The sequence below is a fragment of the Alexandromys fortis genome, unplaced genomic scaffold, assembly GCF_014885135.2.
Source record: "Alexandromys fortis isolate MF-2015 unplaced genomic scaffold, M_Fortis_MF-2015_v1.1 scaffold_11, whole genome shotgun sequence".
In the NCBI taxonomy this organism is placed as follows: Eukaryota; Metazoa; Chordata; class Mammalia; order Rodentia; family Cricetidae; genus Alexandromys; species Alexandromys fortis.
The window spans coordinates 20,880,679-20,895,421 of record NW_026067912.1 but is presented as its reverse complement, the minus strand read 5'-3'; the positions used below and the strand labels follow the sequence as shown (position 1 = coordinate 20,895,421).

The 14,743-nt window shown below is 44.8% G+C and overlaps 1 protein-coding gene across 2 annotated transcripts in view; it reads left to right on the top strand.

Annotated features, from left to right (window-relative positions):
- The window catches only part of Klhl2 (kelch like family member 2), a 113,450-nt gene that overhangs the window by 64,927 nt on the left and 33,780 nt on the right, over positions 1–14,743 (top strand). For both annotated transcript variants that reach the window (XM_050138690.1, XM_050138691.1), the window contains one exon: positions 6,937–7,099. In XM_050138690.1, coding sequence (XP_049994647.1) covers positions 6,937–7,099 — 163 coding nt within the window. The remainder of the gene's footprint in view (positions 1–6,936; positions 7,100–14,743) is intronic.

The following is a 14,743-nucleotide window of genomic DNA, read 5'->3' as shown; positions in this document are numbered from 1 at the left end:
ATCCCAGGGACGCCTATTGTTTGGCTAGAGCAGGCTTCCTTGTCAAGCGGTCTACTTGTCTTTGCTAATCAGCGGTACCCCCACGTGCCTTTGTCGTTCATCACAGAACGCTTCTCCTGAGTATAGTCTCTATAGCCTGTAATTTGTCTTTATGAAATTACCTTACCCAAATGAAAAAAAATTTATTTTCTAAAATGATAGCATTTTAGATAGCATTATGTTAGGTTTGTTTAGTTAGCTGCTGTGCTCCTCTGCTTCATCTTTCCCTAAACATTGAAGACTCTGCTGTCTACCAGAAGAGCGCTCTTCTACAGAACACCGCCCTTTCATAGATGCCTGACACCCGTGCTGCTCAGAGGTCAGACCAAAGACAGGCAGTCTGTTGAAGGGGTAGCCAGAGTTCACCCAGGGGAGCGCCTATCAGCAGCTCCCGGCATTTGCTGCTTGCTGGCTAGAGTTCTCCAGGTAGAAACAAAGACATTCTTTTGCTTGTGTCTTCCTTTTTAAAAAAGTAGTATGTGACCATCAAATGCTACATTAACTACTAGAATGGTATGAAAATTTTTACCGACAAAAATAATCAAAAACTTCTCTATTGCCACTAACTGGAGATAATCTCCAGAAAACAGTAAACAGTTGTGGTATTTCCTTTTAGACCTCTGTTTGTGTTTAAACACACACACACACACACACACACACACACACGAAGGGAGGGAGGGAAGGCGGGAGGGAGAAGATAGGGCCTAGGGAGATGGCTCAGTGGCTAAGCATTTCCAGCTTTTCTAGAGGACCCAAGTTAAATTGCTAGTACTTGTGTGATCCTGCTCGCACCCACCTGTAGTACTGGTGTGATCCTGCTCGCATCCATCTGCAGTACTGGTGTGATCCTGCTCGCATCTACCTGTAGCCCTGGCTCCAGGGGATCCAACACCCTCTTCTGACTTCCATGAGCATGTATACTTATGTTTGTGTGTGCTTACACATAGGCACACACATACACACAGTTAAAAAGAATCAAGTTTCCAGCATATTGATGCACACAAGCAGTGAGCCAATAAGAGTTCAGTCTCTATGAGTTCAAGGCCAGCCTGGTCGTAATAGTGAGCACCATGCAGCCAGAGCTATATAGTAAAGTTGTGTCTCAAAAAATAACTAAAATAAGTATTTTTTTAAGAAAAGGATACTACACTGTATATTCTGTTTAGAAATTGTTTTTTTTTTTTATTGTTGTGATATGTGTGTCACACAGGAGTGTGGCAGAGGCTTAGGGGCAGGGTGCTTTATGATATGGTCATGAGGTGATCGGTCAGCTCAGGAGATGGTCACTATGATAGTGGCTTGAGTAAGAGTGGCTGAAAGGATTTTGAGGTAGGACCAAAGAAAAGTCACATGCAGATATGTTCCTAAAAGTCATGTGTGTGGTTCTGATTAAGAAGCGCTCTAGATTTATGCATTTTAAAAGGCAATAGCGAATTGATTTCTATGGAGGTTGATTGTTTTCTGATACATGTAGGTATTCATCTAGGACCTGAGAGTCGAGCAGGAATGAAACAGGTTTGATCTCACAGCCATAGCATTTACTCCTTAGGGAGGTAGACAGTCAACACAGGGATCAATCCATAATTTGGTCATGAAGTATAAACATTGTTAGTAGCTGGAAGGGACCAAGCTGGTGCTGACGATGCCTGGCTTCAGGTGGACCTCAGTACTGATAGAATCGAGAGAACGAGAAGCCACAGGAAGAACAGCTCCGTTCACTTCACATTTCTCCTAGAGAGTCACGTACCTCGGGGGGGGGGGGGGGACGTCTTGGCTTGAGAATGTGTTCTCTCCCACATACACTCTGAGATGTTGTCCTGCACTCCTGTCAGCTCTGTGGGGGATCATGGTGGCTTTCCTTGATGTTTCAAATGTGCTGAGGGTTTTCCAGTGCTGTTGGGTCACTTCTCTCGGTCTCAGGGCCAGTGCCACCGAAGCTGAGAAAATGGAAAGTTTCTATCAGATAAATGAGAGGTTTCTGGGAGGTCAAGGAGTCGGTGTAATTCCGCTTTCACATGAGCTGTGCTGGGGCTGCGGATGTGGCCGAGCAGAGCACTTCATAGCATGGATGAGGTCTCCATTTGAGCTCCACCTCTACCTCCCCTTTCCCCAAAATGTTTCATTGCTCAGCTGATTCGTTAATCTAGAAAGTTCAGAAAAGCTAATTTTAGGAGAATAAATCTATTTTTTGGATTTTTTTTTCCTCACTATGTAGCTCTGGCTGGCTTGGAATTCAGAGATCTGCCTGCTCTGTCTCCTGAGTGCTGGGATTAAAGGCATTTTCTCTTGTGGTTGTCCATGACAAGATATTTTTATGACTTCTAGCAAATCTGAAGATTACTTCTTAGGTGTTCAAGGCAGCATGTACTTGTAATCCTACCACCGAAGTCCCTATGGTAGAAGGTGACATGTTTGAGGCCGATATGAACAGTTTGGTGAGACACTGCTGCTAAAGTTAAGGAAAGAAACTGCTTTTTCAGAACTCCTGGGTGTTTCTTGTCTTCTAACCAATAGTACAGTTTACCTTATTCAGGAGAAAATAAACTCTGGTATTATGAGAATCATCTGCCCTTTTATTGACCTGTAAAAATCACAGCAAATATTGAAAGATTGCATAGTAAATTTGATCTCACAAATCAGGGTTTTACAAATTACAGCCCTTTGCCTGCCATCTTCAGGAATCTGCCATGTTCTGTACTGTGAATCCTAATACGTTTTTACTTCATTTCTCTATATTGGCTTAAAAATTCATTTTTGCTTACTTGCACTTATGTAAGAAGGTTTATATCGTTAAGGAGAAGGTAACCTTTAAAATGCACTCCTGTTCTATATTTTTAATGTAATACTTTATTAATTCTTTGAGAATTTCATATAATGTACCTTGACCATATTCCCTATATTGCCCCTAACTACTCCTAGATCCATCCCCACTTCCTATGCCCTCCCAACTTTGTGTCCTTCTTTTTCAATTTAAATACTCATTGAACCATATTGGTACACAACATAACAGATTTTTAATTTTAGTGTGTGCGCATGTGTGTATATGCATGTGCATGTGTGTGTGTATGTGTGTGTGTGTGTGCATATGTGTGTGTGTCCACGGAGGCCAGAAGAGTGCATTGAATCTGCTGGAACCATTGTCCTCTGGAAGAGCAGGCAGTCTTAACCTCTGAGCCAACTCTCCAGCGCCTGGTTACATTGTGAACCATGAATGCAGAATGTCTATGTGCTGTCTGAAGTAGTTGGTTAGTATTACTCACATAACAGGCTTGGCTTGTGCTGTATCAGCTGTATGACCTTAGGTGAGTTACACACCTCCAGGGTTCTGCATTAGCTTCTGTATAGTAACGCCAATAATGAGGCGTTATTGGCGTTAAGTGCTTAGCTCTCTGCCTGCCTTGGTACTCCATCATGGAAGCTACTATGAGTGATTTTACTGAAGCGATTGTGTTTAGCACTGTGACAAAAGGATAGTATGGGATAGTGAGAAATTATGCAAATATTTACTTCCCATACCTAGAGATGGTACTGAGGTTGTTGGAATGGTATGCTAAAGGGCTGGTCAGCTGTGTCCTATCCCCGGCTTGCCATGGCATGGCCATATGACTTAGACATTCTCCAGCCTCACTTGAGTCTGGGTTCTTCCTGAGAAGAACGGGAAGCTTGATTGATTAGATCCAAACATTCACAACCACAGGCTGTCAGTGAACTGAGTGATTCTGGTATCGGGGTGTGGCTCATTTTGTTTTGTTTTAACAAGCTGTTTGACTGTTTCAAAGCTAGGTAGTTTCCTGGTGGCGTCATGAGTTACTGGTGGTCACCAGATGTCATATTAATGAACTGGGACAGGAATTGTTTGTTTGTTTTGAGGCTGTATGTAACTAATTACATAATTATGAGTTATTTCAGTTTGGTCCAAGTAAAATTACATTGCAAAACTAAGGCAGTTTAGAAGAATTTACTAGCAAGATAAAAATAGTAATAAATGTTTTATATAGTTGACTCATACATTTAACATATATTTACTAAGCCTGAAAACAATGAACTCATTGCTCCATCCATTAAAAAAAAAAAAACCCAGGTAATCCCTCCTCAAAAGACCTTTGTACCTCTGCTCTCAAGCACGTGTGCAGACTTGTACGTCTATAATTTTAATGAATTTTGTTCTTCTGATAAGCTAGCTCTGGACTTCCTAGTGATTAAATTAAAATCAGTAAAGCAGAGGAAATAAAAATACGAGGGGCTGGAGAGCAGGCTCGGCAGTTAACAAGGGCCTGTTGTGCTTTCCTGAGGTTAGGAGTACAGATTCGAGGATCCGTGTAACAAGCCGGACGTCCAGTGTATCCAGTGTGTCTGCCACCCCAAAGAGAGTGGCAGAGACAGGATTGCAGAGGTGTGATGGCACCTAGATTCACCAAGAAAAGGAGAGCCCCAGATTTAGGAAGAACGCTAACTCAAAAGTAATAGGCTGAGAAACACAGAGGAGGACACCTGATGATACCCTCTTGTGGCCACTGAACATATATGCACAAGTGCACACGCATGCGTGCACACACACACCTTTAAAAAAAATTTTAAAGCGTGTACTAGCAGTTTTCTTAGATCGTTATACACATGTGTGAATGGGTATGTCTGTTAGAATACACACACATACACACACACTGCTGAAATTATTTCACCTGATAATATATTGTAGACAATGTTGTTTGTATATTTTTTGTTCCTTTTCATGACTGTAAGGTGTTCCGTTGACTGGATGGTGACAGTCCTTTAAGCAGTCTCTATGTGATCAGGCCCCCACCGCCAGCTTCCACAGTAACACTGAAGAGGGGGACTGTGTGCATGTTAGTGAGTCAGTTGCTGAGTCAGAGGAGATGGGCCTTGGCAGTTTGGGTTGAAATAAACAAAATGTTCTTCATGTGAGTTCACCCATCTGTACCCCCACCAGCAGGGTGTGAGCCTGTTTCTTCTCGGCCACCTTGTCCTCCACATCCGGTCCGCTGAGTTATCACTCCCGGGGAGCCTGCTGAAAAGCACCCCGTCCTGGCTGGGGAAACGCTGATTAGATGGGTGATCATTGCTGTTTATTTGCATACATTCCAAAGAATGAATATTGCTCCGAAGACCACTTTCTACACTATGTGTTTGCCGAATTAAATGGCTGTGTTGTTAAATGTCTTGGAGGGTGTTTTACTTTGCTTCAGAGCACAATTATACCAGCCTAGAAAATCCTTCCAGTGTGAACGTGATCAACAAATTAAAGCTTCCGTGGAGAGCCTTTCTCATAATGTCGTGAACCACACTCGCACATCCTGCTATAGGGTTGGCTGCCCCCACCTTATCTACCTGTTATTTACATACGTGTTATTCACATGCTGCTTTTCTTCTGGTATCTCTACCCGTTCTTTCTGGTGGTAGTTAATAGACTTGGGTTAAATCACAATTAGCCCTCTTAGTCTTCAAGCCTGTTAGTTGCTACTTGCTGTGTATAGCATGTATATCCACACACAACCTCTACATCCCAGAGTGATAGCCTTGATGCTTCAGGTATGAAAGTAAGTGTAGCTTGGTATCCCCCACAAAAGAAACATGTCTTTCTTCTGCAAATTTAAGTCTTATTACCTAAACCTGGAAAAATCATAAGAGTTATCCATGAGGACTTTTTGTCTTTGGGTTGCAGTGTAGTGCATGTTAAGGTAATAATGTTTTTTTTTTTTTATTTGCACACACTCTACTGTTGAGCTACATCCCAGCTTTTCAAATGTAACCCCCACAGAAACTTGGAAGGTTATTTTTCATGCTAATGTAAAATGAACTGTTTTAAAATGAACTGTTATTCTGACAGTTGATTTGGGGGACAGGGGAGGTAGGTGGCCTTTATAAGAACAGCAGGAATTTCACCACTTCTTAAATGCTTTTTTTTCTCCCTAATTTGACTTTCAAATGTGGTCTTTAACTTGGCAACATCCTAATTCATTTACAGTGCTCCCATTGCTGGCCCATTTGGGAGGAGTTGAAGCGTTGGTGATGATTATACTTAGGGTCCCCAGAATAACCTGGGATTAAGATTAAATTGCTTGGAGTTACTTAAACACAAAGACACACGCATATATATTACCTCCTATGCATCATTTCTTAGCTTATATGTTATATTCTAGAGAAATTGTCTGCTTGTAGCTTCAGACTTGTGTTGAATTCAAAATTGCTTGATGCGTGTCCACCCCAAGCCCTGCCACCTAGGGAAAGCAGATTGTTATATTAGTCAAACCATAGAACTTTGAGCTTCTATGAAATGTAGTTTCCTTGTGTTATGTGTCTCTCCGGGCCCACCCCTTCTCCACCCATCCCAAAGTCAGTGGCTGCTTGCACTAAGGGAACAGAAGCACTTTTGTTGTGCCATAGCACCCCCTAGCATCCTAATAATCTGGGTTTTAAAAATCTCACCAAAGACTGGGGAGATGGCTCAGCGCATAAACACGCTTGCCTGACAAGCCCTGCAGCTTAAGTTCAGTCCCTGGAATCCATGGAAAGGTGGAAGGAGATAGTGGACTCTACAGTTAGCCCTTCTACCTCCGCACAGATGCTGTGGCACACCCGACCCTCATACCTGTCACATATGTACACGCCAACAGGTACCATTCAAAGACTTAAATGATCATCTTATGTTTTCAAACGAGCCATTAAGAGACTCCTGTGTGATATCTCGGATGTCATGGAGACCTGTGAAAGATCCTGTGGAAATGGCGGAGAATATGAGAGATCGCCATGGTTTCCACAGTCATTTGCCTTTGTTTGTATGGACTATGTGGTTACAGTCTGCAGCTGGACCTGCCTCGTAGAGGGGCAGGGAGAGGGTGCTGCCCGCTGTCGCCTGAGTGTCTCGCTTGTGTGTTGCAGGTCCTCCTCCCTGCAGCTGGCCTGCTGCAGTTACAGGACGTGAAGAAGACATGCTGCGAATTTTTAGAATCCCAGCTTCACCCTGTCAACTGCTTAGGAATCCGGGCTTTTGCTGACATGCACGCATGCACAGACCTCCTGAATAAGGCCAACACGTATGCAGGCAAGTGTAACAAGCCTTTGCAGGCAGGGTTTGAGACTGGCGGGAAGCAAACCCCTGAGATCTCTGTGACCCCACAGTGCACTGTGGAGGGTCGTGTCAGGCTTCTGGGTCTGGGTGTAATAAAATTGTGTCTAAAGCTTTAGAATGACAGAACTGCAGAATTGGAACGTAGGCTTAGAATTCTGGTTTTAAAAGCAGCTATAGGGCTGGGGGTCTACATGGTAGAACGCTTGCCTGCTAGGCTTGGAGCCGTGGGTTTGATTCTCTAGAACCACAGAAACTGGGAGTGTTGGCTATAAATCCTTATGATCCCAGCACTGGGAGGTGGGGGTGGAGGACCAGGGGTTTAAGGCCATCCTTGTATACATAGTGAATTTAAAGCCAGCCTGGGGTACATAAGACCCTGTCTCAAAAAGTAAAACCAAATGAGAGTATTGGGACTGGATGGTAGGCTAGCTTGTTTATGGAAACACTGATGCCCTGAGCATTCTCTCAGCTGCATAAGCATAGGAGAGAATGTGTGCATGCCTAATTAGATTATTTTGCCTTTGTGGTGTTTTATACCTTTTCTGCCGTATCCATGGAAACAATTTTGTGGCCCAAAAATTTTCAAAGCACTGAAATCTTGTGTGTAGGACCCGGTTATGGCCTGTTTGTAGACACGGTGTCTTGACTGCCTGTGGTGTCCGCAGAGGGACACCTGTGGCTGCTCTGCAGCCTGCTCAGTGTCCCTGTCTGCATCTAGAGAGGGGAGACTGTTCACGTCCTCAGATGGAGTTAGGGGCCACAAAGGGGGCTTGTAATCTTTCCTTGAGTTTTTAAACATTAAAAACGCATGTTAAAATGGTTACAAAGAAGCTCCATAGTTTTTCAAACCATCTTCCTGGGAACAGCCTGACAGACTCTGTGATTCACTGTCAGCTCAGTAGGAGCTGCCTTCCTTTGAGACTGGGTCTTACAGTGTCCTCTAGGCTGGCCTCATGCTGTAGCCGCCCTCAGTCACCTTCCCGAGTGCTGGGGTTTTGACTATTTCACGTCACTCCTGGCTTGCAGATGCATTGTTTAGTCGTTTTGTTTCTTAATGTGTGGGATTTTTGCCTGCATATCTCTGTGTACCTACCACATGTGTGCAGTGCCCACGGAGGCCAGAAGAGGGCATCAGAGCCCCATGGAACTGAAGGTGCAAGTGGTTGGGAACAGCAGTTTGTGTGCCTGGAATTGAATCTGGGTTCTCTGGAAGAGCAGCAAGTGTTGGTAACTGCTGATCCATCTCTCCAGCACTGAATTTCTTTTCAGTATTAGGAATTTAACCTAAGACCTGTGCTAAGTAAACTCTCTCCCAAAACCATAGTATCCCTTTCTTTTTTTATTTTTTTACTGCGGTAGTCTCACTAAGTTGACTAGGGGCGCCTTGTACTCACTCACAAAGCCCAGACAGGCCTTGAACCTGGGATCTGCCTGCTTGGGAGGTTCCTGACTCAGCTTCCTCAGTAGCCGAGGCTGCGGGTGTAAACTTTACAAATGTGCTTGGCCAGCACTGCAGCCCAGACGGGCCCCGAGCTTCTCTGATCCTCCTCCTGAGTCCTGGGATTTCAGGCGCGAGCCACCATGCCCTGCTATTGCTGCCTTTCTATATAGGCCCAATAATGCCTGTATTTTGTAGGCGGACCACCTACTGGACTAACTGTCCTTTGTAAAATTGCTTTGGGGGAAAATGCAAGCCGAGTTCCAGGAGGCTGATTTAGAAATGAGCTTTTCAAACCTGTGCTTAAGTAACTTGAGGAGTGTCCGTTACAGGCTGATGCCCAGTAAACCTCTTCCATAATGCGAAACTTTAAATTCACTGACGTGGTCCCCGTGTCAACGGTTCTGTTGTTCAGCCAAATAGAAAATATTCCTTACAGATGCAGTTCCCAGTAGATGCGGTGTATGTGCTTTAAGGGGTTTGCATTAGGACAGCGGAGGAGAACTTGTGTGTGCTGAGGTAGGGTGTTTTGCTTGTTTTGGAGCTTGTGTTATGTGTATAAAGCGATCATTGTTTAATGTGTTTGCCCCGGAGGCCCTGCTTGTTGATACTGCGCTTGATAAATGTTGGTTCTCAAAGTGGAGGAGGGCACCTGGGGAGAAAGTAAAGCCAGATGAAAAGTCAAGTGGCCTGTGGTTCCTGTGCTGAGCTCAAAGGGGGGGGGGGGCTGCTTCCTCCTGCCAGAACAAACTGCAGCACCACTTACTGTGAATCTTATCTGTTCTTATCTTACTTAATTTCAGCCAGGTGGTGGTGGTGCACACCTTTAATCCCAGTACTCGGAGACAGAGGCAGGTGAATCTCTGTGAGTTCGAGGCCAGCCTGGTCTATAAGAGCTAGTTCCAGGACAGACTCCAAAGCTACAGAGAAACCCTGCTTGAAAAACAAATAATAATAATAATAATAATAATAATAATAATAATAATAATAATAACAACAATAATAAATCACAGATTTTTTTTTTTGCATACTACAGACTCTGAAGAAAACTTCTATGTTTGGAACATCTATGTCTTACTTTGTAGAGTCCTTCATAGTTATCTAGATTTCTTTTGAGAAAAAAAATGACGTCTATAAAATTACACAGAAACATGGATTCTTCACTTTTAGCATGCTATATTTTCATGGGGAGCAGATAGTGCTATGCCAGGGGGAGGGTGGAGGGGGCATGCGCTGACAAGCCTGGAGTGCTGAGAGTACCCCAGAATGTCAGCTGGGGCACACGCTCTAGAACCTTCCAGTGTCTTACTGTGGCATTGCTGTCCAGCTGCGTGGTGGAGGCAGAGGTCCCTGAGGCCACTGTGTCCAGTCCTTGGGGAGTCATCCAGCCCCTTAACCATTGCTCTGTCTTGTCACCTTGTCATCTTGGTTCTGCACTCTCTGACCAGTGCCAGCATTCTCTCTGCAGCCCATCTGCCCTCCTGGCCTCTGTGCAGCCTTCTGTCTTTGTTGGGCTATCTCTTTCCTTCATAGTTTGTGCCTCCTGTCATCGAGTGTAGTATTGACACGTTGAGGCCCCCGTCACCGCCCTGCAGCTGCTGTATTTCCTGCATGAATTGACTCGTCACCTCAGACTCTAATTCCAGTGCGTTCCAGGCTTTGTTGATATTCAGAACCTTTGTGCTAACCATCGTTCTCCCTTTTTTATTGTTCCATATTTCCTCATAAATCTGCCGTCTCTGATCCCATTCCTCCTGTACAACCCATGAATGCCCAGCTTACACCCACTATGATGCGTTTCAAAACCAGCCTCTGTTCTGTGTCTGGCTCTGCCCAAGCGGCTGTGGGTGGTAGACAAGCAATAGGTTCCGTGTGCTTTGCTGCAGCTCAGAAAGTAACTGATATTTGGACTACGCCTTGCTCTATAAAAGTGGCTCTGTCTGGCTTCCTTACTGTTTTCTTTCTTCAAGACAAGCTCTCTCTCTGTAGATGAGGATGGCCTCAAACTTGCACCAATCCTCTTGCCTCTGCCCCCTTGAGGGCTGGAATCACAGGTGTACCACCATGCCTGCCTGAAAGCAGTTAGACAAGATTTTATGCTGCTGAAAAGTTGAACTTAATTCAATTTTTTGTGTCTACTCTCCTACAATTTAGGCAAGCAATCACTGCTTGGTATAAACATGTGTCAGACTGATTTGAATGCTGCTGTCTTGAAAGAAACACCATGTTGAGTGAGTGATTAAATAATGGTATTACCGGGCTTGGCTGAGTGATGTGCAGGCTGAAGCTGTGCAGTGCTGATGTCTTCACAGTATCTTTAACGCAGTCTCCTGGAGAAGTGAAAGTACTCAGTATACAACATTTCTTAACCAATGCATGCAGAGTTTGAAAGCTGCTTCTCAGGAGAATTAACCGTTCTCAGATCCCTTGCAGCCATCATGGCCCTCACTAACTTCTTCCTAACCTACACCCAAGCTCTGCTCTGCTTTGCTGCCAGTTTTCCTAGCGGAGTTGAGTGAGCTGTTTCCGTCCCCACCAAAACCCTCTGTTCACGACGGGTGGCAGTTAATATGGGAGTTTTTTTTTTTTTTTTCTCCTAGATACCGAGAATCTAAGGCTCAGTGTTACCAGTTGTAGGAACTGTGGCAGCTCTGCACTTAATTAATTAGAAGTATGCAAATGAAGTAGGCATTTGTTTTCTCCCAGAATGCTCTGTCCACTGGGGTGCGCTGTTGGTAGGTCCAGGTGCTGTCATTATTCATGCCCTTGCTGTGTGTCGCCTGGCTTTATTCACTTATTGAAGAGCTGTTTCCTTTGCTGGAGAGACACAAGAGAGAAGTTCAACTGCTTTAGTGAGGGCGAGCCCTCGCACACAGATGCGCTCACGAAGATGGCGTGTATATCTTGTGCATTACATATTGTAGTAGCTATGTCTAATATGTATTATATAATAATGACATACTATATAGGGTTGGAAATTATGCACTTGCCATTATGTTATTGGCTCCAAGGGGGGAAAGCTTATTAAATGCCCGCAGGCTTTATTCAGTGGACAGTGGTAGACAACTCCAGGCAAAATAACCACTAGTGTCGCAGTGAAGCTGTGTGTTGTAAGTGCTGGTTTGAGAATATGGGAGTGAGAGGAGTAGACGTGATGAGCTGATAGCTGAGATTAGCAATGGAGTTAAGAACCAGAGTTAAAAAAAATAGTACCTTAAAAAACAGTTTATTATTTTTTAAAAATTGTATGTAGATGCGTATCTGCTTGTGGGTATGTGCCCATGAGTGCAGGTGCCTCTGGAGGCCAGAGGTGTCAGATCCCCAGGGCCTGGACTTATAGAAGGTTGTAAACCACCTGAAATAGGTGCTGGGAACTGAACTTGGGTCCCTGGAAGAGCTGCAAGTGTTCTGAACCACCGAACTTTCTCTCCAGCTCCAAAGTAAGCAGTAGTTGAGTGAAGCAAGATTGTAAGTATGAGAGAGAGAGATAACAAACTGAAAAGACCTGCTTCTCAGTCCTGCATTTGTGGTGGCTCCTCTGAGATGTGAAGAGTGTCTTCCCAGGACCTTGTGACAGATACTGAGCTTGTGTTGGGCGGGTTAATCCGATCATGTTGGCGTTCAGTTGATGGGGTGTTCAGTGAGAGTCAGTAATTTAATCGTGCCTGTGGACATGTAAGCTGCTTATGCCATTCTGTGCCCACATCAGACCCTAGTCATTGTATTAAACCAGTTCCTTGCTGTGACAGAATACCTGAAAAAAGCCAAAGAGGAAGACTTTGTTTGGGCCCGTGGTTTCAGAGGGCTCAAGCCTGTTGTCACTGGGCACATGTGTGGTGGGGCAGGATGTGTTGGTGGAAGTGCATGGCAGCGGAGAGAGGGTCCCTTTATTTATGCAGGAAGCAGGGAGTCCAAGAGGAAGGGCCTGGCAACCAGATATCCCCTTTGTGGGACAGAGAGGTGAGAACACTGACTGTTCTTCCAGAGGACCCCTATTCAGTTCCCAGGATGCACCCGTGGTTCACACCCATCTGTAACCCCAGTTCCAGGAGATGTAGCAGCCTCTTCTGTCCTTTCTAGGTGCCGGGCAGGCATGCGATGCACAGACATACATGTGGGCAAGCATCCCTACACATGAAATACATAACAATAATTTTAAAAGAAATTTAAATTTCTTCAGCTATAGGTCCTTCGGAGATAACCCTCCCCCCCATGATCTACTTCTTTCATCTAAACCCTGCCCCTAAAGAAATCAAAACTGCAATAGTTGTGAAACCAAGTTCATTTCTTGTAAAAGGAGCAACGGGCCACTTCCAGCCACTCGGGTCCCAGCCGCCTGCTAGCTTTACCCAAAATAATTACACGAAAACTGTATTCATTTAAACACAGCCTGGCCCATTAGTTTTAGCCTCTTATGGGCTAATTCTCACATCTTGGTTAACCCATTTCTAATAATCTGTGTAGCATCACAAGGTGGCTTACTGGGAAAGATCCTAACCTACGTCCATCTAGGTCGGAGAATCATGGCATCTGCCTGACTCTGCTTCTTTCTCCCAGCATTCTGTTCTGTCTACTCCACCCACCTAAGAGCTGGCCTATCAAAAAGCCAAGGCAGTTTCTTTATTAACCAATGAAAGTAACACATAGACAGATGACCCTCCTACACCAATTTCTGAATTCCCTGTTCCAGGAAAGCCTGGTCATCAAGGCCTAAGTTCATAGCCAGTGTAGTAATGAAGATCTCTGGCCTTACTGTACAGAGAATTCCCCAAAACTGGGAGTCCGTAGGATAGGGAAAGGACATTTGAGAAAAAATGGATACTCTATGAAATTTTGAAGAGGCTCATAAGAGATGTATATTAACTTTGTTCTGCTGAATGTGGCAGACAGAAGTAACATCGGTATTATAAGAGGCAGAAAAATAGAACGTCAAGAATTAATGGTTAAGGCTGGAGAAATGACTCAGCAGTTAGGAATGCTTGCTACACCAGGCAGTGGTAGCACATGCCTTTAATCCCAGAGGCAGAGGCAAGCAGACCTTTGTGAGTTTGAAGCCAACTTGGTCTACAGAGTAAGTTCCAGTATATAGTCAGACTGTTTCACAGAGAAACCTTGTCTCAAAAACAACAACAACAAACAGATTCTAGCACCCATGCTGGTCAGCTCACAACTGCTGCGGGTCCAGCTCCAGGGCATCTCATGGCTGCTTCTGCTCTCCAGGCGTCAGTACACATTGAGCATGCTCACACACATGCATGTAAAGGAAAATCTTTCTTGCTGAGTACAGTGGTGTGCGCTTTTGAGCCCAACACTTTGGAGGCAGAGACAGGTAGAACTCTGAGTTTGAGGCCATCCTGGTCTACATTGAGAATTCTAGGCCAGCCAGGGCTAGTTTTTATGTCACTGGAGAGGAGGGAACTCAGTTGAGAAAATGCCTCCATAAGACCAGGCTGTAGTTAGTTAGACCTGTGGGCCTGCCTTTCCTTAATTAGTGATTGATGTGGACGGGTCCAGCCACTATGGGTGGTGCCATCCCTGGGCTGGTATAAGAAAGCAGGCTGAGCAATCCATAGCAACAAGCCAGCCAGCAAGCAGCACCCCTCCATGACCTCTTCATCATCTTTTGACTCTCCAGGTTCCTGCCCTGACTGCCAATAGGGGATGAACTGTGAAATGGAAGTGTAAACAAAATACACCTTTTCCCTCCAAGTTGCATTTGCTCATGGGGGTTCATTACAGTGGTAGTCACCCCATTAAGACACCGTGTGCAGGGGGTGCATGCGAAGGAACTTCCCGTAGTCGCTCTCGCATTGATGTGCCTGTCCTTCTTTTTGTTGACGGCCTAATGATTCATTATGAAAAACTTGGAGATTGTTCACACACACTGTGCAGCTCGTTTCCCATGGCTTTTAAATTCCTTGGCACACTCAGTGTTAGGTTTGCTGTAGCACTGCTGAGAAAGAGTCAAGAGGACTTGCTAATCCAAGTTAGTGGTTGAAGAGACGGTGGGGCAGGGGGACAAGCAGGATCATTCGCATACCTGCAAGATGAAAAAGTTCTAGGATGTGGTTTGCGAAAATGTGTATTCGTGACATTACTGAACGGGACCTTAGGAAATAAAGTGGCGGGGGCTGGAGAGATGGCTCCGTGATTAAAGAGCATTGCCTGCTCTTCCAAAG